Source organism: Fringilla coelebs (genome assembly GCF_963513975.1).
Source record: "Fringilla coelebs genome assembly, chromosome: 3".
NCBI lineage: Eukaryota > Metazoa > Chordata > Aves > Passeriformes > Fringillidae > Fringilla > Fringilla coelebs.
In genome coordinates this window covers 101,246,112-101,271,089 of record NC_140030.1, presented here as the reverse complement: position 1 = coordinate 101,271,089, position 24,978 = coordinate 101,246,112, and the positions used below count along the sequence as shown (strand labels likewise).

Genomic DNA, 24,978 nt, shown 5'->3' with positions numbered 1-24,978 from the left:
CATCAGTTAAGATCAAGAGCTGGGTGACTGATGGGGGGCAGGAAGCGTCTTGTAAACATTGCTGTATTGAAACACGGGACCTCAGTTTGGAAAAGAAAGGAAACAACCCCCAACCCTAAAATTATAAATTGAATTCAGTCCTGCCTTTTTTTTCTACTGGTGGAGGAGAATAAAAAAAAAACAAACCAAGAAACTATTCCACTTGTTTTTCTGTTTGCACTTTTATTTTGCTTTTAAGATGGAATCTGTTACATTCCAATATCCAGGGGTTCAGGGCAATGCATCTGGAGGCAGTGGCATAGCCCAGTCTTCATTCCCCTCTTCCTGTGAGGCACTGATGTTTTGAGTATCTCCTATTGACATCAGGAACCTTTTTATTAGTGTGAAGGTGTCAGAGCTGATCACTGACTGATGTCACAGGGTAATATTTTAATATGGATCTCTTCCTCCCTGAAAGTTTCTACTTCAGGACTACACAGTAATTTTTGCTCTTCTAGATAAATGAATGCATAAGGATACTGTGGGAGGGATTAAAAAGTGCCAAACCCCACAGTTTCTTGACAACTTGAGTCCATCATTGCTGTTTTCTTCTCATCTAGTTTGGGGATGTTTGTGATAAAGCACACGAGGCAGGTACTCATTCTGTAATGCAGTCTCTCTTTTGTTTTGTCAGTGGTGAAGGGATTGGGTTCTGAGCAGCCGTGAGGAACGAGCGTGTTTGTCTGCAGGGATGGAGTGAGTGCCTACACCTCTGGAGGGAGGAGGGAGGGTGTGCCCCTCACTTCTGGTGGAGTTTGTAGCTTGGAGGTCCTCTTGGGCCCTTCAGCATTTCAGAAGAGGAACAGCTGTGGTTCCATGCCTTTGTTTTTCCATCTGTTGCTAGCCAGGAATTTGTGAACATCTCCTTCTCGGATGTGGATCTTGCTGAGGTTATTCATGTCTTTGTCACCTCCCAGGCTGAAATGCTGCAATCCATACTTGGAGTAAATGTTCCTAAGTCTCCCGAGCATTTAGTGTGGTGTGTACAAAGCGGTGGCATACTTCCCAATAGGTTTAATCAGCATGGGCTTGATTTTTCAGATAGCTTTAAGCCCTTTAGCTCTGTGATGAATTTGCTGAAAGCTGCAGGTGTGTTGTATCTCTGAAAATCAGGTCTTGGGAACACACTGAGCTCATGTCTGTTACTCTCCTCTGGCTACCTAACTTGTTCCAGATGCTCCTTCTAGGCAATAGCAACTAATAGAGGAAAATGCTACTCTAGGCAATGGGAGAATAATGAAGAAAAAATGTCCCAACCCTTGGCCCAGAATTCGTATGAGTTGCAGGAGGACTCTGTGTTCTCTGTAATCTTGTTTTTGCATCTTACCAACACAACAGATGTCAGCTGCAGGTTGGATCTTCTGCCCTGAGAAGACAAGCCTGGACCCACGTCTTAGATGGGTGGGGGAAACAGCGCTTACCCTCTTTGGTGGATGAAGGAAGGGATTTCTGAAAAGAAAACTCTTCCTATAGCATCCAGCCTGATGAACTTCCCTGGCTCCACAGGCTAGCAGCAGGAATATCTGTAGCCCACTTCTATCCATAGTCAGGGGCTCAGATTGCTCAGCAGCTCCAGTACAGCTCTTCAGCAGGTCTGGCTTCTGCTGACTCCACATGCTGAAAGGACTCAGTGCAGGATCTGGTGAAGCAAAGGGAGCATCCAGTGTGGGGCAGGAGACAGCAAGATCGTTCCTTTCCGAGATGGGATATTACTGACTGGTTATCACCTGCATCCCAAGAATAAAAGTGGCTTAAAGCCTCCTTTTGGAGGGAAAGGTGTTTGCTCTCAGACTGAACAGGCTACACTTCTGGTTTGGTAGCATACTGAGTATTCATGTTCTTCTCCAGCCCTCGGTCCAGGACAGTTGTCTCAACAATTAAAGGAACGCAAGCAGCGGATCAGAAGATCCATTTTCAAGGCGTTCCCGGGGGGCAGAGAGCAATCCTGGGCTCAGATGTGTTTATTTGCCTGTGAGAACATGGGTCATTGTGCTGATGATGCATGAGCATCCCCCATACATGTCTGCCAGCTATACATGCAGCAGACCCTGTCCCTTTCCTGTGGCAGGGCATGGAGCACGCTCCATGAAGTCCTTCCAAACAGTCTCTCTGTGCCTCACACCCCGGAAAATCCCAGAATTACAGAATGGTTCGGGTTGGAAGGGACTTTAAAGATCATCTTGTTCTAGCCCCCTGCCAGGGACAGGGACACCTCCCACTACACCAGGTTGTCCAGAGCCCCATCCATCCTGGCCTTGAACACTTCCAGGGATGGGGCACCCACCAGTCCTCTGGGGAACCTGTGCCAGCGCCTCACCAGCCTCACAGGGAAGAATTTCTTCCTAGTACCTAACTTAAACCTACCCTCTTTCAATTTAAAGCATTCTTCCTTGTGTCACTATATGACCTTATAAAAAGGCCCTCACCAGCTTTCTTGGAGATCTCAAGATCTCAAACCGAAAGAAATTTCTGGAAATCTCCACCTTCACAGGCTGGAAGATTGTTTGGCCATGCTGTGTAGGAGTTAGGGGTAGCTTAGCCATGGTATGACTCTTACATTACCAGTGGGGCCATGTTTTAAACCTAGTTACAGAGTCCTTAAATGTAATCCATGTGCAACATGGGGATTGTTCCCATGGGGAAGAGAGGAAAAAAAAAGACAAAAAATAAAAAGGAAAAAAAAATTTGGAATGTAAATATACATATTGTATCCAGAGATGCCTCTTGCCTGGAAAGTTGATGTCTATAAAAGGCTTACAGGCAGTCTGCGAAAAGTGGTAAATATTAGTGGTCTCATCTTACAGAGAAACAAGGGGCTTTCCTGTGAGGTTTTTAGATTTTAAAAAGAGCAAGGAGCTGTTGATGGGCTACCTCTATTCTTGCTATGACCCTAAAACTATGTATGTTATAATGGGCAAAATAGAGCATATCTAAAATAAATCACCTCATAGCTCTTCTTCAGCTCTAGATTACAGAGGAGAGCTGAGTTGCAAGGCAAGTCAATTTATTGTCTGTGTTTCTCTAGCCCTGCTCCAGTCTCTACTGCTGATCAATTATAACAGCAGTAGCAGATTGCATGTCAGGACATCTTTGGAAGTGAGAAATTAGAACTGTTGAAGATTACTTCACAGTTGTGTCAACCCAGGAATTAAGTGAGAATTAGACCTAAGTAATATGTGTGGTCCTAAGAGCTGGCTTTGAGTTAGATTTTTTTATTTATTTTTTGATACGGTGTCAAAGGGTTAAGAGTGAAACAGCACTAAACTATTATTCACAGGATTTCACAGAAATTGTGAGGGTTTGTCCCCAGGAAAAATGATTGTCTTATTCTCTAGGTAGAAATACAGTATTTAAAGCAAAACCAGTGTCATTTCATTCCTCTAATAAAAAATAATGAAAAATATTTATACACATCTATTCACTCTGGATAGTGAAGACAGAAAATGAAACGCAGTGCTCTCAGTGGCATTTAGGAACATGGAATTTATGATGTGCTACAGTTCCTTGTATATTCTGTTTATTGTGTTTCACAATATATGGTGGTCTCACATTTCCATCAGTGTGCCTTAATGCCTGGCATGCCTCTGGTGCCAAAACATCTCACTGTGGGTTACCCACAGGCTATGCTGGATTTACAATTTCCCATTTCACCTTCGTAAGCAGAATGTTTTCTGTGCCTGGATAGATAAACGAGCACATCTTGCAGTAAAAATTTTATATGGGAATTCCTGGAGCAGCCAGCACAAAAGCTGTGGCATGCTATACAATTAATGATAAGACTTGGGCTTTCCATTTGTGTTGAATTGTGAAAGGAAGACTGAAATCCTTTTTCTTAACATAAAATATTTAAAATCAAGCATTTATTATGCCTAGATTTGATAAGGCTACTTACCAGCCTAGACATGTTTGCACACAGCAGTATCTTCTCATTTGAATTCAATCACAGTCACAAAACAAGGCTGGCTTAGACTAGCTGAAGATATAAACTTCATTTTCATCTCATTAGGCCACCTGGAAGCAACAATCAGTGAGTAGTCCTGACGTCAATGGTCTCTCTACTTCATTAAAATGTTAATTTCATGGCTTTAATTCCCTTTGTAAAACGTGCTGCTGCAGGACACTATATGCAGATTTATTCTGAAGCAGACAAATCTGCATGCCATATTCCTTTTTAGTGCCTTAGGTTCCTTTGGATTTTTATTTTTAGCCATCCTTATTTTTTTATAAACTGCTATGAAAAGAGGATCACCATAACAACCAAAAAGTAAATATTTTCTTAAAGCAGCCCTTTGAGAATGTATACTTAAGAGTCAGGAATTCAGGGCATCATGCATTTACTGGTATTTTGCTCTGCTATTCCCTTTTTCAGTCTTTAAAAATGAGAGAGGTATTGTTACTGGCTAACATTTTCAGACCGTGGATCATGAAGGGAAAGCAATGTGTGGTAAATCAGAAGCAGCTACACAGATCAGCTATATCAGGAACATTTTTAGTTGAGGTTCTGTTTAATGACAGAACAAAATTATGGTCTTCTCAATTTTGGAATCCTTCCTTGATAACAATTACTTCCTCAGCATTTAGTCATCTTCATCTTGCTTTAGGGGATACATTTCTGGTTGTGTACTTCAAGTTTGTACGTCACAGTTTGAGTTCAACTGTTGGCAGTAAAAGTGTGTCTTCAGTGCAGGAAAACAAGAGAAGGTAATTGTTCTTCTGGTCTTTTCCCCTCTTATTGCATGCAGTTCTTTTTAAGAGTACAAGCACTCTTGGGTATTTTTCTAAGTGCTGTGTAAATGATTATTGTGTGTTAGTGTGCCTGTGGCATCTCTAGATGGATGAGCTGTGTGCTCCTGCTGCAGATGGTCAATCCAAACCTCAGGGCCTGGGCTTCTCAGGACCCATGGCTGGTGGAGCTGGCTCAGGAGTGCCCTGCTCAGCCAGAGTGCTCTGATGGCACACTTGGGGCTGGGCTGGTGACAGCACAGCAGCACAGTCCTCCTGCTCTCCCCTGGCTCATCCTGTCACTTTAGGCACTGTACAAATCCCACTGAGGTCCTGCTGGGATGTGGTGCCAGGACCCTGCTATGCAGGACCTTGGGCAATGTATAGGGTCTGCCTGGAGTTAACCTGCCTGGAGGGGACAAAGACCACCAGGTCCCAATACAGCAAATTAGAGGGGGCATCCTTGCTGAGCACTGGACACATCTGAAGTTTTCCCTCTGAGAGTCTCTATGGGATTTCCTGCTGCTTGCCCCAGGAGGGTGTTCCTGATAAGAAACTAGAAACAGGTAGTTAATTTGGCCTCCTGCCTGACCTGAGACTGCCAGGAGAGCAGTGGAGATGTAGTTTTATCAGTCTACTACTATGTACATCTCTGCTACATCTCTGAAGATGTGTAGCACAGGAAGCAATATAAAAATGCACCCTGCAATTGTAACTGAGAAGTAGCCAAAATAGCTTCAAAGGTGTCAATAAAGTTAGCGTTCCAGACTTCATGAGTTTCCTATTTCAGATTAAGTAAGATAATTTACCAGTGAGTCTAAAAACATGTTGGTACCTAATTTTTCACTCTTAGTGTCGAGGGAGAAGTTTTTTGAAAGTCAGTGAAGACAGATGGACAGTAGCCAATTCATTTCCATCTTGGGTCTCTTGCCTAGAATGTTATTTCATCACAGGCAGTGCCATAACTCAATGTACTAGTCAATTTAAAATGCCAAAATGTGCCAGGGTTTTGCTCTATGGATAGAATTATTCATTCATGTCTGCAGTTGGTGAGTGGAGTGATACTATGACGACTTCCTGGATCACAGACTGATCTGGAAAAATATTCCTTTTGTAACCCGAGACATTAGCTGTTACTGCAGCAGTTTACTCACTCTTCTACACTGTGTTTTGATTTGTCCTACAAAATCTCTTACAAGCTAATCAAAAAATTCATCACTTTGGTGTGCAGGCCACTTAAACATGAGTTACCACAGGTGCCTGGACAGTTGTCATCAGATGGTCAAATGAATTTTGTTGTAGCCTGGATATTTGAAAGGCTGTTTCTATGATAGAGCAACACAGCTAATGTTCTGTCATCACTTTAAGAACTCATGACCGTGGATTGACGTGGCATTGAGAGAATAAAAATAAGAGGTCTTACTGTTTGGTTTGCATTTCTTTTGTCTCAGACACTAATTGTGTGTAGTTCCAGAGATATTCATGCAGTAATTGCTTATTGTTTGGTGTGTTTATCTGTTTTACTGCTCCTGGAAGCAGGGCAGATGGAAGAGTTAGTGGGAGGTAGTTTGTGTTGCCATTGCTTAGGCAGCAAATATACTGAGTGGTGGACTGTAGGTTTCAGCATTCCATGTTTCAAAAAGTATATCAAAGCTACTTAAGTTCTCCTTGGCTTGTGTTTGCCCAAAGAGAAAGGTTTTGACCAAAATTACCTCTTAGAGCTAAACTGTCGTTGCTCGGCCAAGCTACACTAGATTTTTCATCACCCACCCCACTGTTTATTTTTGGAAGACTAACTGGCAGTTTGTCATTCAGCAGCTCTTGAAAAGCCTGACTCTTCCTCAGAAGAGAGATTATGCTCTTCAGATAAACTTCAACTCTCTCATCACCTTTGTTGACCTGCCCTGTGACCCAATGGCAACTTCTTTGTTCTGTTTGTAAGGACAGCCTTTTCCCTTCCCACTGGGATGGAACATCCATCTGCACCTGGCTGGTGAAGACATCGTGCTGTACCACAGCAGAACCTTCCTGCAGGCACTTGGGAGTTTTACATCAGCCCGGGGCTGGGTCTCTTTCTTGGCTCTCATTCCTCCAGAGCAAAGATGTTGGTGTGTTCAGGAGGTCTCTTGTCCTTCCCCTCGTGCCTGAAGCCCTCCACAGCTGTTTGTGTCTGTAGGCCAAATATGAGTGGGAATAGCAGTCTTCTCCTGAAGGCTGTGCAGATGGTGTGTCGCTTGTCCATGGGCACTGAGGCAGAATTTAGCAAGGCTAAATGTCGTTTGCGGTGAACAGGGTTATGTTCAGGAGCACTTGAGGGAAAATAGCAACATTCTGCTGAGGAACATGGAGTTTTCTGGGATGTCCTCCCAGTGGGAGTGTTTCCCATCTGTTTGCTGTTCCTGTACACCTTGGCATCTCCCAGTGGAGGAAGCTGTGGAATGAAGAGTTTTGTGATGCCTTTTGTGTGCTTTCAGTGGTAAACCTTAGGGGAGCAACATGCAGACAGAATGATTGTTCAGGTAGTTTTGAGGGAAACCGTTTCTGAACTCAAATGTGTTAGGTGTAGCAAAGGGTATTAGTGGAAAACTTTGCTCAGAAGGATTTTCTGTTGTGACACATAGTTTCTCCCTTTAATTAAGCATTGTCCTCTCCATGCACTGTGTGAAATTTAGGGGGCTACATTTTTCCTTGAGTTAAAATATTTAAGGAAAACAATTGTGTACTGACAACAATGGGCTTTTTAAATTGCAGGCCATTTGTTTCTGTAATTCCTATGAAATAAATTCAACTGCCTAAGTTGATTCTATTCATTGTGGTTTAGTTATGTACATACTTTTATTTGTGTTAAAAAGCAATGTTAAAAACATTAGTGATGGGTGCTTTCAGAGCTTTCTAGCATGCAGTGCCAATGGAGTTAAATGTTCCACTTGAGTTCAGAAATGGAAGTTTATAGCAGATGTTTTTAGGAAACCAATTTTAGACTTCTATTCAAAGATGCCTCTACAAGAAGGATTTACATTTCTCATCTGTGACTTCAGCTGCCAGCATGGGTTTGCCTTCTGATCAGTATAAAAATCAGACCACTGCTGTACACATCTTTAATATGAAGGTAGAAAGCACAGAGGATGACCCTACACCTGGTTGTCTTTGCCTTGAGCAGAGAAGCACATTGGCTCAGTGCTGGGCCATTGCATACTGGGATAAATGGCCTCTCTCAGTCTTGTTCTTGTGACACTGAGACCAGATCTGAAAATGAACCACTGGCCTGTGTCTGACTCTTTCGCTGTCCTTGCAAAAGGAATTCAGTTTTTACTTCTCTGGCTGGCAGACTGACAGCACCACCCATGTGGAAGTATAAGATGGGTACCCAAAATTCACCCTCTGTCTCAGCACAGGAATGACTATCCAGGCACTCCCAGCAGTCTTCTTTCATTTTCATTCAAGGAACTGACTTTAGTGTAATTCTTCTAAGCATCTCTATGAATAGCAGTAGTTGGGAAAAAACATTAGCAAATCGTTTTATCACTGGAGACAGATCTTTTTGTTGCTGTGCATTTAAAATTGCTGCAGTTCCTCATGCATCTGTTAGGCCATGGTGTACTGTGTTTCCACACATCCCATGGTATGGAGTATCTCTTTCTCTTTTCTGTGGCATTGGCTGTACCAACAGAAGCTGTCATGACGTTCTCACATCACCATAACTGAGCTGGAGCTGAGAGAATTGTTCAGTGCTTCCAGCAGTCACTGTCAGAGAAAGCTCATTTGCTCCTGGACTTCCCTGTGTCTATTTTCTGCAGGGCACTGCTGGGTAGAGGAGCACTTCCTTCAGTTTTCCTACCATTTTACCATGAAGGGAAGAAAGACTCTTTGCTCTGACACTCTAGAAATGTGCTGCAGGGTAAACAGCTCATGTCCTTCACCTTGGCTTGAGTGAAGGGAGGAGTAGCAACTAGCCCAGTGTTCTGGGACCACCATGCCAGTGCCACCAGGATGCCATCAGGAGGATGTTTGGTTTTGCAAGAAGAGTGGATTGGGCAGCTTTTTATTTTTTATTTAGGAAAAAAAAATAGGAGACATTCAGTTATGTGCCATGGGTACCTGTAGGGCCATCCCTTCTTAAAGAAGTGCTTCCTGATCAGGAACAGTCAGTCCTGCAGTCACTTCCTACAGGTAGGAAGGGCTGGAGCGGTCTGCACTGGTTTTATTTTCTCCTTCCATAGTGGCTGGGAGGGTGCTTGTGTTATGTGAGGTTTCTCTGCATAAGGAGGATCCAAAGGCCATTAGACCCTTCAATGTTATGGCTCATTTCCATCAGAGGAGCTCCACCAAGTAGCTGCAATGGGGTTTGGGTCTGATCCTGTGTCATTAGGGAGGAAAGAAGCTATATAATCATTATCCTTTTTAGAAAGTTTAATCACAGCCTGCGGAGGGATGGCAGTGTTTTATCTGACAAATATGTCACTGTCTTTCATCAGTTGATTATAATCATCTTGGAAGTTCCAGTGTGTCTGTTTTTCCCCCTTCTTTTTTGCTATCGTGTTTTGTTTAACTTTCCCTAATGAGCCCAGTGAAAAGCAATTGTTCTAAATAAATCATGTGCACTACAAAGCAGTATATCACAATTAGGTTTCCATTATACTTTAATTAGGCATTCCATTATTAAATTGATGTCTTTGGCTTCTTGAAGGTCTCAGACTAATCCTGAAACAAATTCCTCTTTGTGGATAAATATTAGTCAGTTGTAATTAAAGAGTATTCATTGGCGTTGCGGCTTTTCATTAAATCCCTTTCTGATTACGATGGCTCCCCCAAGTACTGGGCTGATTAAATTTAACAAGATTTGTTCACTTGTGTGTATCATGAGCTGGTGGGAACTGTTGTAGCACCAGGGGATTGGGAACTATAAGTTCATATCTTGGTGCAGGCAGCCATGGGTCTAAATGCCTGTTTTGCGCTGTGCTGCAGACTCTTGTTTCAGGGGGCTCTATGGTTTGTGTGGCCAGCCAGCAGTGGAAAAAAACATGGAAATTGAATTAGCAGTGTTAGAGTTGAATTTCAAAGGGCTAAGTTACATCTAGAGGGTTACAATAAAGAAGGGAAGATTAAAGTATGTTAGAGGCTCTGTTTTCTTGACTCTTTCATGACTAGGGTTTTGCTCTTGAGTTGAAACCTGAGTGCTTTTCTACCCCAAACCGTTTTCTCTCCCTGAGATGTATAGATGAGCTCATTTCTATGTAAATGTGCCTCAACTGAAAATTCAGATAATAAAACAGATGCTCCTGACAGAAGTTCTTCTAACAGCAGAGAATGAAATGTTTTCAGAGCAAAATCCTTGTCCTGGGTTTCAAAATCAAGGTTAAACTGAAGCGTTGATATGGCTTTAGTGTATATATCCATTGGAGAGAGCTTATAAGCATTACTATTTTCTGTGTGCCGAAATTATGCCTTCTCGTGGGGCTGCTGGTGCTGTTCTGCATTCCTCCTGCTTTGTACACAGAAATGAAAACAAACCACTGTGACCAAGAATGGCAATAGCACAAATCGGTGAGGCGTGCAAGAGATCGGCTCAGGACATCTGCAGAAACACTGCATCCAAATATTTGAGGTGGCAGCTAGCAGGTGTTTTTTTCAATATCCAGTTCATACTCTATTTTTGGTTCAGGGTACATTTTCATTTAGTGTTTTGGCTTAGTATGGGCCATATTTGTAATATCAAATATCTCAAAATGCATTTTCAGTTTCGTGTATCCCAAATGTAATGTTAGTGGGTACGTCATCTAGCCAATCTGTCATATTGCATGGAATCAGAGTTGTCCCCTGATTCCTGATTGCTCTTCCTGGGGCTGCTGAAGGCTGAGAGTGATGCCTGGGACTGTCTGAAGGGGCAGGGTTGGAGGTGGTGTCGGGTCAGTGCACAGCTGAAGAGTTCTCTCTAGCGGTTGGTTGAGGGTAGTGAGGACAGACAGCAAAGTGCCCTGAATTAAGGAAAAGGTACTCATCTGTAGCCACTGGAAAAAGGGAGAAACACAGAGTAAGGTGAGGAAAGGAAGCTGACCTTTATATCTGCATTATAAAAAAGAGTAGTTGTAATGTGCTAGAAGCCAAGAATAAAATGTCTTTTCTCTAAGTCATAATTTATTTTCTTATTGCTGCTGTTGCAGTACAGCAGTGGATGGTGTTATGCTATTCATAGCACCATCCTTCCACTGGTCTGAAGTGAGGGCTCATGGACAGCAAGAATCCATGGCCTTTCTGAGGAGATGGGGTATACTTTGATCTGTTGATTGCCAAGCAAGAGCTGCCACAGCTTTCTTGTGGATAGAGCCACTGCTTCCTTCTGAATATCTGTGGTGAATTAGTTTTCTCTATTCACAGTGACTCACACTGATTTTGTAGTGACTTTTCCAAAGACAAGGCTCAAAATAAGTTGCATGCTCAGTCTGCAGGTTTGGCAAAATGTTTATTTAAGGCAATGATTAAAAATGATGAGAAAATCATGAGAAAATTCCTACTTTACATGCTGACAAATCCTAGAAGTATAGAAGAGAGAAGCATTTGAAAAGAGTATGAGCAAGGGTTTTGGAAGAATTGAGGGAATTAAATAATATCTAATAAGAAGACTAGGGAGATTGGGAAGTAGAACCTCTTTAACCCTTGTTTTTTAATTGGGATCCCAAAAGCCTTCATATGCTGTTGTACTACAGCATGGCAGTTTATACATACTGCTACTGCTTGCATCTTTAAAAATGTACCACTTTTCTTCTCCAAAAATTCCAGGGTTTAAGCCAGCTCCATTGTTTACCTAGCAGTAACATCCTGCAATGCTGAGCATCATTGGTATGACAGTTGTGTATGTAAACTGTTCCAGAGTGTTTTGCTTTACTGTTAACTCAGTGAGACCAGTCAGAAATGGCAGTGCAAATTGCAGATACAACAGCTGGATTCTGGTAAAAACTGGATTACCTCAAATAGGAATGTGTTTTCTGTTGTAAAGATTGATGCTTAATGTTGTCTGCGTTGGAGAGAGATTGTTCATTCAAGTAGACAGCAAAGAAATGTACATTCATACAGGGGTGGATTATTTCTTTCCCAGATTCCCAGGGATTTGAAATGCCCAACAAGTAACAGAAAAATTAAGTGAATAGTCTGTTATTTTATAGATAAGAATAAGCTCTGTATGTTTGTGTATGATTTATTTTAAGCATCTCTGGTGTCTTATTTTTGCTTAATTGTAATGATACTTAGCTTTCCAGAAATACCTAGACGACTAGTTTAGCATTTTTTTAAAATAAAAATAACTCAGTCATTTCCTAATTTAGGTATATTTGCCTGCCTAGCAAGACATCTTATTGTAACACGGTAGAGTACACATGATGTTTTTTGAAAAGATTTCACTGAAGTGTAGCAAATTATCTTCATTTCAAACAGAATTGTGATTCTTGTCTGAGCTGGTTGGCTGTTTGCCAAGAAATGCATGTTTGAGCTCAGAGGAGCTGGAAAGTTGCATACCAGTGTGTCAGTGTCTCTCTGTTACATAAAACATAATTTTTCTGTTTGAAAAACCAGTGGTGTCCTATAAGTCTAGAAACAGCAATGTCTTTTTCTACCTAACTTTGTGAAAACCAAATCCCCCATGTGTGTGTCAAGAAGACTTGTAGCACGGAAGGTTGGGAGAGAGCAGATATGCAGGCAAGGGAATAAACATGGCATTTTTGTTATCTGGATTTGATAAATATAGTTTGGGAATGATAGAGTAAAGAGTGGTGAGTCAGTTTTGCCTGGTCATCTCCAGTGACTTAAAATAACTTGTTATTCCAACCCTTTTATCCCTTCATTCCTTTCTCGCCACATATTTTTGTGTTTTATTTATAGCTCGACCAGTTTTCCTTTGCAATTTGTAAAATAACCCTTCAAAGTCAGGGAGGGAAGACTGAGGAGCAGCAGCTCCTGGGCAGTCTTGTGGATAGAGCCACTGGCTCATTCCCTGTTGCTGTGGCTGGATCCCCCCTTTCCTGTGCACATCCTTCCTTCACCTGCACAGAGATTCATTCCTCTTTTAACAGGCAGCCTCGGTTCCTGAAGTCATTCATGGGTTTGTGTTGACAGGAGCCACGTGAGGTGTTTCAAACAAGCTGGCTGTGACTTTGACAGCAGCAGGGTCAGAGGCCTCAAGTCTGGAGAGGTGGGAAGGCTGAGTTTTATCAGTGAAACCTTAGTGGAGGCTGTAAGCTGTCCTGTAACACATGAAATCCACCAGCACAACCCCTACTTGCATGATTCCTGTAAAGCACAGCTGTGTAAACAATGCTTGCAATAATTCTGAGCTAAATCTTCTGTGTTTTGCTTCAATTCCCGTGCCCAGCGTTTTTTGTCCAGTTTAATCCACAAACTAAGGGTCAGTTTAGCACTTGATACATCTTAACTTGCAGATCAGGATAAGATACTTCTTGACCTGCTCTTAGGTCTTCCACAGTACTGACTTCTTATAGCATAACTGGACTACTCCATATTAAACCATCTGGTTTGGTCTGGAGAGGAGGAAGGGAGCTGGCAGGCTTAACTGCAGAGCTCCTTACTAATTTATCTGTGGAGAGGACAAGGGGAGGGACGTGTTCAAGCAATAAATGTGAACCATAAAATCATAGAATGGTTTGGGTTGGAAGGGACCTTAAAGATCATTGGGTTCTAAGCCTTCTGCCATGGGCAGGGACACCTTCCACTAGATCAGGTTTCTCCAATCCCCATGCAGCCTGGCCCTTGATCACTTCAAGCGATAGGGCATCCATAGCCAGTGCCTCACCACCCTCACAGTAAGGAATTTCTTCTTAGTATCTAATCTAACCCTATCCTCCTTCACTTTAAAGCTTTAAAGCCATTCCTGTTTGTCCTGTCACCCCATGCCTTGTAAAAAGTGCCTCTCCAGCTCTCTTGTAGACCCCCTCAGCTAATGGAAGGTGCTCTAAGAACTCCACAGGGTTCTTCTCCCAGCTGAATGAATAACCCCAACTCTTTCAGCCTATCTGTAGCAGAGATGCTCCAGCACTCTGAGCACCTTCATGGCCTCTGCTGGCCTTATTCCAACAGGCCCGTGTCTTTCCAATGCTGGGGATTCCAGAGCTGGTTGCAGCACTCCAGGTGGGGTCTCACTAGAGCAGAGCAGAGGGAGAGAATCCCCTCCCTGGACCTTCTGGCCACACTGCTTGGGATGCAGCCCAGGATGCAGTTGCTGGAGCCAATTAGCAGATACCAGCCAGGGGTGTGAGAATCTCAGGCTCTGTCACAGGTAGGAGTGGAAAAACAAGAAGCAAATAGGAGTGTTATTACTAGATGCCTGTGTATGGACTTAATGAGGCCATTTTGGAAAATTCTACTGGTTTCAGCCCCCATGCTTTGAAGAGTATATTGAAATATTAGAAAAGATTCAGAGAGCTACTAAAGGGGTTTGAGCTTTAAAAGCCATGCTTCATGTTGAGATCTCAGCAATTAAGTAGGTTTAGTTTGTTCAGGAGCAACTTCCGAGGTTGACAGATCATACCACCACTTACCTCTGTGAGCAGACAGGTTTCTAATTTAGCCAAGTTACGTGGTCAGGAAGTAGAAGTACAAAAATAATGCACACAGACACATGCACGCCCCCCTGATTAATTAGGGGAGCTGTTTGTCTCATGGTGAGAGCTTTAGGGCAGTGCGGGCTGTCTGTCTCACCACATCCCATGGCAGAACCAAAGCATTCTGCATAAGCTCCTGTGTCATTCAGGAGATCAGATTAGATGATGATAACATTCCAGTCTGGTCTTAGAATAATTAAATGAGGTATTTACAGAGATTTCAAAGTCAAATCGGATCTCCTTCCCTACCATCACCTTCTCAGCAGCTTCAGTTAGTGGTATTGTTTACATATTAATGAGATGTAGCATCAGGCTGCAAAACTGTGTGATTCAAATGTATTTAGGAACAGAATAAAGCGCATGTAATGGTTGCTGATAGCCGTGAGGATGTCCTTACACGTCTTGATCTTTGTACTATCTTGGCTGGAGGTACCTGGTATGGGATCCCAGTAGTCCTCTATTCCTGTATGCAGCACCCAGAGCACATTTCCTTCCTGCTGGGCAGCAGAAAGCAGACACAGCTGGCTCCCAGCCTCAGGGACCAGAGGTGCAGTGTCCTTAACTCCTTAGTGTCAGCAGGGGGAAGGGCTCCCACTCTCCTTGTATCACAATGCCAGTGGAAAATCAGATAGGTATAGAAAGAATTGGTATGCAGGATCACTCTTGTCTGTTAATCAAAGCAGCATTATCATTCTGTCTTTTTTTGTTTGCTTATTTGATTGCTACACTTACCTAAAAAAGATTTCCAATAACTACTGAGTTGAAAGTGATTTAGATTAACCCCAGCTGACACCTCTGCTTTAAAGAGGGCTGCCTGAAGTTTTAAATCCTCACAAGCATGATACTTCCCAGGAGGAGGTGTAAATCCTTGAAGCTGCTCCCTCCTGATGCTGTGTTCTCAAGGAAAAATCACTCAAATCTTGTGAGCCAAGACAGTAATATTTCCCAGTAAGCAGTTTTAGATGGTTTTTGTTTTAATGTCCAAAAGTGTATCTGTGTTTAAGGCTAACATAAAATACTCAGATATGGTATAACCTGACAAGCTTTCTTCTATTCATTTCCATTTTTTCTTTCATTATCTTGCTGATCAGTTTATTTACAGAAGTGCCAAGCCTCCTGCTATTTGGTTTCCTAAGGAAATGTGAATAGGGTGGAGGATATTAAGGCATAGGTGGGTGAGCAACAGCCAGTGTTTAATGGAAACCTGGAAATGTATGAAATATCTGGAGCTGTGCAATGAAGGGACAGATGTGTCACTTTGCAGCAGAAAGCAGTTATGTTGAGCTGGGAGGTAGGATGGACAAGGGCCTCACATATAGATCCCACTTTCAACAGAGCAGCTTAAATTAAGAATGGATATTCTGTTGTGAGAGCATCTCTGTGTGCCTCTCCCCATGGTGGCTCAGCAGCTCATCAGCTGCTGTTCTGTGGTGTACCCTGGTTAAGAATAGCATCCTCTCTGCTGGATCAGAGCGGGGAAAGAGCCAGTATAATCCTCGTGAGGTGTAAAGGAATGTCAATGATAGCCAAAGTAGGACAAATTAGGGCTGCTGAGATCCTTGGTAGGGATGGAAATGGGTAATAGCCACCCCGTAAATGCCAAGGAGACTTGAATTCACCTTTGAGGCTGCTGAGAGTCTGAGCAGTTCATTGCATGGGCTTGCTTTGGGCCCATCCTCTTTTTTAGCTCACTGGTGGTCATTTTGGCTTTCAGAGCTCCTGTTCTGAGTCATTATTTTGGCCCTGGTTTGTACAGATCCCTTTGTCTCACAGTGAGCTTGCTCAGCATCACTGGGTAGGAGCAAGCAAGTGTCCTTGTGGTTGGTGTGAGTCAGAACTGAGGAACAGACTGTGCTTGAGCTCCCAAGCAAAGCTTTAGCACAGGGAATGGGTCCGTCCATCCATCCATCCATCCATCCATCCATCCATCCATCCATCCATCCAGGACCAGGGGCTGGGTCCATCCTACTTACTTGGGATTGTGCTGTAGGGCTGAGCTTCACCTCTGGTAGTTGCCTCCAGTTGCAGCTGCACTGCAATATGCTCTTTGTGAATGTGTTTGAAGGAAGCTGCATATCATTTAATCCTGCCTTTTACATTCAGGCTGGGTTTCGTCCCCTGCAATTAAAATACTGTGCTGGCATGGTATTATTGAACACAGAATTAAAAGTAATTTTCAGTTTACCTGTAACATCTTTTTGTTGAACCTAGTAATAGGCTCTTGGTTGTAAAGTTTTATGATAAGTGATGAGATAAAAGATGCTGGCTGGCTGTGCCAGGGTACAGTGCACCTGTATTGTGCATGAGCATATTGGGAAATTGTGCTCAGGTTTGCTGGGACAGGGGGTTGCAGAAACAGATGCTGCAGGATAAAAATTCTCATTGAACAACTGGCGTAGTGAAAGAAAACATCCTCATTTTTCCTTGGAAGTGCTTTTTTAAAAAACATGTCTTTCTCTGATGCTGGTATTTTGGTCCTGAGCCTGGTCAAGTTCTCCCCGTGCCACCTCTGAGTCCAGTGCCCAAAACAACCGCTGTACATTGTAATTGCCTGAAGTAATGTCGTGTATCAACGGAGCTGAACTATAAATAACTTTGATTGGGCACAGAAAGTTCAGTAAGTTAAAGAATAGTGCTTTTGAGGCATTTTGTCATCCCAGAATGGAGACTGCCACATGGATTAATCATCATCTGCATGTTGAGCAGTTTCCAGCCGCTTAACAATAGATAGAAATAAACTCTATATTCACTCCTGAGCACTTTCCTTTTCTGAGGTGCTCTTATAAAGCATAGGACAAAATATTATTCTTGGGTACGAAGGAGACACAGTTCTGCTACTGCAGGAAGAAAGTCATGGAACTGTAAAGCTACTGAAATTGGTGTTTCTATTTGTCCTGAGGAGCTGGGCTACCTGCCTGATGTTTTAGCCTAAATAGCAGATTCTTAGCTTAATTAGATTTCAGATGCAGATCTCTGAACATTATTTGATTTCCTTTGTCCTTCATTTCTTCCTCAAGGAGTCATGGATTCTTACAGGATAAAGATGATCCCTCAGATGTCACTGAAAATATAGCAAGAAGTGTTTTGTTCTCCTCAGCTTCTCTGAGCTGTGAACAGATATGTTTGCTTACTTCTTTTTTGACCCACCAGAGACATAGAATGATGTGGTTTCCCATGGGAAAATTTTTCTTCAAAACTAGCAGAAACAGGTTGTCAAAGCAAGTCTTTAAATTCAGGTGGAAAAAACATCCTTAAGTCAGTGCCTGCCCCGTGTCTTCACTTCTGATCACTTGATTTTCTGGTTGACTGGCACTTTGCTATGGATCTGAAATACATGTTGTTAGATATCTCTGGATTGCAGAGACAACAGCCTAACTTCACAGGGAAAGAGACAGTACAGATGCTCAAAGGATGTAGGTTCAGAGCTGCCTGATTAAACCTAGCCTAAGGGAATTCCCTTTCTCATGAATGGTCTACCTTTGTCTACTGTGGTGACTTTTCTTCCTTTTAGCAGATTGTCTTGTAGTTTGCCTTGCCAGGGAATTAAAGCTTCAGGCTGCCATTTGTGTGGAGCTATTAAATATGGATGACCCAAGCAAGGGGCCTCTTGCATATGAAACGTGGTATTCTGGTCTTCTCTCTTTCTGATATTTCTGTTCTTTCAGATATGCTAAATATACCTTTGAAGTTTCTTTTCTTCTTGTGTAAAATACACTTTCATAGGTGAACCTTGCAGCCTGGAATTAGGAGATACTGGTTCCAGCTGGACACACAGAGCAGGCCATGTAATTGTTGTATGCCTCAATTTCCCCATGGGTAATGTCAAAACAGTAACATCCTTCCTCCTCTGTGCAGCTCTTTGAGCTTTCTTCTGGGTGACTAACTAAGGAGCCATAATGTAGTCTAGACCTTCTGCAGTCTGGTGGGAAGCCCTGCTGGAAGGTGTCTTGTCTGGGGAGGCTGTGGATCCATAGGCAAGGAGTAGAGTCTTTCCTGTTTCTGATCAGGAATTCATGGGGAGTAATATACCTGCATGCTAAAGACATCAGACCAGCTATGTGAGTGCAGGGAGTGCTGCCAGTCCTGCTTGCACAGTCAGAAAATGTGTGTCTTAAGCAGATCTAATGATTTATTACCTGTGGTCTGTATGCCAGTGGCCCTGAAGTGTAAAGCCTTGATTTTTCAAGTAGTTCATGTAGTTGGCAGACTGATAGTTTAGCTGCCCAGACATGAATGACTGCAAGATGTGCAAGAAACTCATCTGGCCAAAAAGTTATTTCATAAAAGTCTTTTTTGATGGAAGGATATCAGGAAGGCTGGACTTCTCTAGCCTCCCTTTTGGGGTAAAATGTGTAGGTTTTATGTTCCTAGACCTGGGGAGCTATGGAGAATCAGGAGGAAGAAGATTATGAGAGATGGAAATCTCTTGGAGGTTTATGTAGCAGGCCTTCCCCTGGTTGGGCCAGGAAGTAAGGGATGGATGTCTGTGCTGAAGGATGACTGTAAATCTGATGGTAGAAATATTTGGAATAGGGGAGTTAAACTGCAAGCTCTTCTCAAAACTAAAATGTTTTGTGCCAAGGTGCAACAGGCTGGCAGTTATTTTCCTTTGTAAGGGCTGAGTTTCTATAAAACGTGATCAATTTTGGTATCTCTTGGAAAGAGATCTGATAGGTTTTACCTGTGCAGAACACAGGGATTATCTGCTCAGTTCAGAGGTGATCCCAGAGCTAGACAAAAGATGGAATATTGAGTTTTGTTCTGATAGACCTCCAAGGAGATGTATAAATCTTTTTAAAACCCCAAGTAACCTACCACAAAACTGTCCGAGATTGTTTCCAGACAGCACAGTTATAAAATACTCTGAAAGGCTGAATAGGGTTTTTCCCCCTCTTGTGATATTTGGAGTTGAACTTTAGATACATCATTTTGAACATGGCCTTTTAAAGTAACTTTCTATTCTGGCCCTGTCATTTTTAGGGCTGTAAAGGAAAACCAAAATGCCAGGGAAGGAAAAGAAATGAAAATGAAGAGTAGGGCTAAAGAGTAGGTTTTGATCATCTTTGCAAGAAGTGGCTTCATCTGTGAGAACAAAAGTCTTCAATTGCTGCAACTGGAGACAGCTTTTAGTCTCCAATTCTATTTTGCCCTGAGCCAGCCAGCCAAATAAAAACAGCAACATAAATCACTGCTGGCAGAACTTAGCAGTTATGCAACGTCCAGTGCACCACATGCCTATTTTTAGATCAGTTTTACACTAGCAGAATTTACTTTATGAAATCTAAAAAGAATGTCTGTTCAGAGGCTGGGGGATAAAGATGGTATTTAGAAAGTGCAAAATGTAAAAACACTTAGTACAAGGATGCTCTAGCAGCCCTGCTTTGGCAAAACTGATATCCTTTCAAAAATGTTGGCTCAATCAGACATTCTGATGAAGACTAGGGGTTTTTTTCATCAATAGCCCCTTGAATTTCAAATGTGCAATTGCTGTTTGAATGGTTAGCTGTGCTCTCTTTACCCAAACAGCGGAACATCAGATTCACATACAGTGCTGGTTATCCAAGACCAGATGTGCCTCTTCTCTCCTTTACATTTGACTTAATTCTCTTACTATTGTAACTCTGCATTACTTTGTACTGTGTGTAGTCTTGTTCCCAAAGCTTTTTGTTCAGATTCAGAACAGGCAATGATTGGGAAAAGTTTGACCTTTCAGCCTGTAGATATTCCAGCAGATGAAACACAGTCTGCATAGTTAATGGATCTCTGGTATTTCTGGGATTCCTGCCCTAATTTTGACATTTTTCAATCATGTCTTGAAGCAGATTAGTATTCTGACTGTTGCATGATCCATATTATCTTTTTTCCCCCAAACCTTTCTTCTAGGTGACAACCTCGATGCCATCCACGACATAACTGTGGCGTACCCCCAAAACATTCCTCAGACAGAGAAGCACCTTTTGAAAGGAAACTTCCCAAAGGAGATTCACTTCCACGTCCAGAGATACCCCATAGAGACAGTGCCCACTTCCAAGGAGGGGCTGCAGCTTTGGTGCCGGCAGCGCTGGGAAGAGAAGGAGGAGAGACTGCGACGCTTCTACGAGGGTGGAAGATGCTTCAGTGCAGCCGGGCAAAGCATTGTCCCCCCCTGCAAATCCGAGCTCAGGGTCCTGGCCGTGAAGTGCGCCTCGCTCCTCTACTGGACGGTGTTCCCGCTGGCAATGCTGGCGCTGCTCTACCTGTACAGCTTTGCACAGTGGTACTTTGCAGCCATGATCATCTTTTTCGTTGTGCAGCAGAAGGTATTTGGTGGGCTGGAGCTCATTGAACTCGCTTGCCATCAGTACTTTAAAAAGCAACAGAAATTTCACGACACGAAAGTAAAAATCAATTAGTTCTGGGGTAGAGGAAGGGTGGTTTTGAGATGCCCTGCAAATTTTATGCACAGGGAACAATTTTTGCATGAGAAGTGTCTTTTACTATCGCCATCGTTAGACATTTGCACATGATTCTGTGAAGAGAAAGAAAAATGTTAGTTATTGCTACACGTGAAAATGATAGTTTTTAATCTCTGAATGTAATTTCGACATTGCTCTCACAAGCAGCTAGCAACTGCATTCTGCTGTCATTAAGAAACAAATTGCTGGATTACTGAACAATCATAAGGACATTAATAAATGTGACGTGCACTGAAGTTTCATGTAGAAACCCAAACAGTTCAGCAAAGAGAGGCAGATGTATGATTTCTTTCACGTTGGTGTGAAGTAAGCACCGAATTTGGAAAACTGGTAAGTTTTGATGGTAGATGAAAGTTGAAGGAGAAGTTGTTCTGTTTCTTTTTTCTATTTCAAACACTCAAACTTATTTTGTAGTAATATTTTTGCATAGCTTTTCCAAACACTACTGAACCTACCAACTATTCAGCTCTTCTGGCTTGGTCACTCAGGAGGATTTTCAAGCCTTGCAGTCTCATGTCATGCCACAGAAATCAGTACAGTGCTCACTCTGCCTCCATTTAAGTGTTTGCTGATTATTTAATAGACCTGTGCAGCTCAGTTTTTATCTCTCACTGTTTCATACTGTTCTAATCTCTCTGATAGCTGTGGGAGACTTGTTCCTACTCTAGGATGCGGAGCTGCAGGATAGGGGAGCTGGTTTTTTATTGGTTTATTGGTATTTTTTTCCTTACAGAGGCAAAAACAGCTGTTTGTCTCTGAGTAACTGGAAAATGTTTTTTAAAAAGGCTTCCTTGTATCCTTGTAGACATTCTTTGGTTGAAAACATTTTATTTAGTTTTCAGAGTAGGCAAGATACCTTTTTTCTTATTTTAAATTTTTGTAGTATTAATTTTGGTTTTCACATTGCTTCCTTTGCCATTTCACGTGTCCACATACATAAGCAGGAAGACTGCTTGTTCCTTGCATGTCAGACAGACCTGTGGAAATGCAACAGTTCTCTCCTTGGTGGTACAAGAGATGGGTCTGAGTTTTAGAGTTAGCACAGGGAAGAGCTGCATCTTCCCTTTGCATACTGGCTTTGTTTTCTGATGACATCATTACTTTTTCAACCTCCTTCACAACTTTTGGTACTTTCCCTTATTTTCATGACATTCATAAAACCTGAAGGCTTGCACTCAGACAGGGCACTTTGAAGTGCATCCCTTGTCATATATAACAAAAGCAATGTTCATGCTAACCTAGAAAAAGACAAAAACATTGCCAGCACTTTGGAGATACTTCCGGTCTTCAGTTTAAATTGTTTTGCAACCTCCAAAATTTGAGACAACTTGAACAATTGTATTGCTGCAAAACCTTCCTGACTTACTAAATATTTGTTTTTTATTGCTTGAGGGCTTGTTTGAGCTGGACCCAGATGGGCTGGCTCCATTTGTTGAGTGGCGTTGCCTTGGAATGTGAAAGTCCAGAGTGCAAAACGTACCTCGTACTGTGCTGCGCATCTCAAGTGTTGGGCCAGCATGGTGGACACACCTCTTTGCTTCTAAATTACAACACCAAGCATGTTGTCTAATGTGTTTGTTTTAGAGACCATTTTTGGATGAATCACCAGCCTCTATTCAACTGTCCCTTGCAAGGTGACAAGTCTTTTTTAATCTGTGCTAATAACTAATTGTTATTATGCGGAAAGTACTTGAAGCCATCTGGTTTACTCCAAATTTTTTAATCCCTTTTTTCTTAAAAATAAATAAAAGTAGGTTTATATTTAGGGTTATATTGCTTAATGATTTTTTCATGTTTGTATTTGTGTACCTGACAACTGGTGTTGCATTGTCATGAGTGGAAGGAGGTCTTTTTTTAAAGCAGTTCGGTGATACCACAGGCATGGTTGCAGCTTAAACTTCCATAGCCTGTCTTCTCTTCAGCCAATACCCTGCACATTCAGGTAACCCACTGCAAGGGAAAACCTAAAAACCTCATTTGTGGTTAATGCAGAGGAGACCTAAAAGGCTTCTTCCAGTCTGTCCTGAGCCACGGCTGTGCTTTCATACCAGGAGTTACCATAGCCAGCCTACTCCAATAGCCTTAACATCATCTTCAGGAATGACTTCAGAGGACAGGTTCCATGTGTTGGTGACATAAAATACCAGCTACGCTTTTCTCAGTCATTCAGAGGACTTTGTGGTGTCATCAGATGTACCAGGAACACCAGTGTGAGTCTTGGTCACGGCACGGTTCAGGATTTATGTCTCTGTGTAATTAAAGTTGGGCTCTGAAAATGAAGTCAATGCAATCCATCGTTGACCCTTACAAGGGATTTCCTCCCAGCTGGAGCCAAACATGTAACCTACTGTAATGGGGTAAAAACATCCTGCAAAATCTGTAATTCATCTTCCTCCCTCATGTGTTTGGATCAAAGAGAAAGAATAATCTGCTTTTCAGCTGGTAATGTCACGTTTGCAATGCCCAACTCCATGGTGCAGAGTGAGTGGTAAGTGAAGAATCCTCCTCCATGTGTTTGATGTAGATGTTTAGATTATGTGCATCATTTTTCAGGCCAATTAGAAATGCAAGATGGGAAAAATGTTGAATAAAAATTAAAAGTTTTGTAGATGGAGAAGCTTCTTTGTTTAAAAAGTGATTAAGGAACTGGGGGAAGATTTTTCTGTGAATTCTTTTTTTCCCTCTGGTGAAAATGAAGTTTTTAATGAAAAGGTTCTGATATACAGATTTCTTGGAGACTACTTTGTTCCTACCCTGTCTCCCTTTTCAAAGATCACAAAGTTGGCATTTAAGGATGTGGTTTAGTGGTGAACTTGGCAGTGCTGGGTTTACAGTTAGGCTCAGTGATCTTTTCTCACCTAAATCATTCTGTGATTCTGTGCTAGGTGAATCACTTGGAAATTTTTTCAGTGCTGTTGGGATAAAGGTGCTAGTACTCCAGGAGTCCCACAGCTTTCTCCCATGGGACATGGACTGGTGCTGGGTCTCACCTCACTCAGTAGCAGTTTGTCCCAGTTCATCTTCTCTTTTAGTCGCAGCAGCTGCCCCTCTGAGCTCTGTCTGCAGGGCCTGCAGGTCTTCCTGGGTCTTGCACACATTGTTTGGGATCAGTGCTGTGCTTTAAGGATGCTGCTCCCTTTTGCTCAATCAAATGTTTCCTCATCAGCATCAGGGGGTTTCTTTCTCTCTGCTCAGAACAGAAGGTTGAAATCCTGCCATCTCTGTGTGTCATCAGGCTCATCTGGGTAGTAGGATGTCAGACCAAGACACTTTTCTCTTGACTTCAAAGCTGCAAGGCCCAAAGCTGGTCTGTAAGGTGTTGTCTTGATCATAGGAAATGTAGTTCCTTGTTTTGTGCGTTGCATCAATCGGTGTTGTTTTAAAAAGATCTGTGTTTTGATAACCTGATTTTATATGTGCACTGTGTGAAAGGAAACACCAGGACACTACAAACCTACAGAAAGCCTTAGTTTTCAGATTTCACTGATGATATTATTAGAATGTTTTAACCATGTACCAGTTACTCTACAGCAACAATAAAGACCTGAAGCATTGCATGTGTTTAATTTTGCTGTTTTCTTTTTACTGCACCTGTAAGGAACAAACCTTGTCTTCAATCATATGAGTGGCTGGCTCGGGCACACTGGTGTCTGTTTCCATGCTTGACCCATGGATTGTGGCTGTTGAGGGAGGAGACCCCCCCATCTCTCCATGGGAGACTGGAAAGGGATGTCTGGCTCTACCCTCCCTACCAGTTTCTTCATGTAAAGAAGGCACAGAAACCTTTGAGTGTGTAAGAACTACAGCTCAGCTTTAGCCTCGCTGTGTTCTTAACCAGGATTGCTGAAGAATAACCTGTCTCAGCTAGTGGTGGGTGGGTAAGTGCTCCATTTCAGCTGTATTCTGTTACCTCCCATGTAATTACTGACACAAGAAACCATCTATGGCAAGGTTCACATACTTAGAGGGCCTTTCTTTAATGTAACTTCAGGTCACAGGCCCCTTGATTTCTCTCTCCATTGCTTGAGTGCTAATCTGGTGTGGAGGCACAAGGGCTGTGTTTCTCAGCTCTTCATTACCCAGTGAGAATAGCCTGGCTGTGCTGGCTCTAGGGAAATACCCACATCTCCAGCAGGTGTCTTGTGGCAGAAAGA

General features: G+C 42.5%; 1 protein-coding gene across 1 annotated transcript in view; it reads left to right on the top strand.

Annotated features, from left to right (window-relative positions):
* The window catches only part of LCLAT1 (lysocardiolipin acyltransferase 1), a 112,143-nt gene extending 87,780 nt beyond the window's left edge, over positions 1–24,363 (top strand). Inside the window, exon 7 of the mRNA XM_084202151.1 lies at positions 20,253–24,363. Within this exon, the coding sequence (XP_084058277.1) occupies positions 20,253–20,761 (509 nt within the window). The 3' untranslated portion in view covers positions 20,762–24,363. The remainder of the gene's footprint in view (positions 1–20,252) is intronic.
* The last annotated feature ends 615 nt before the right edge of the window (positions 24,364–24,978 follow it).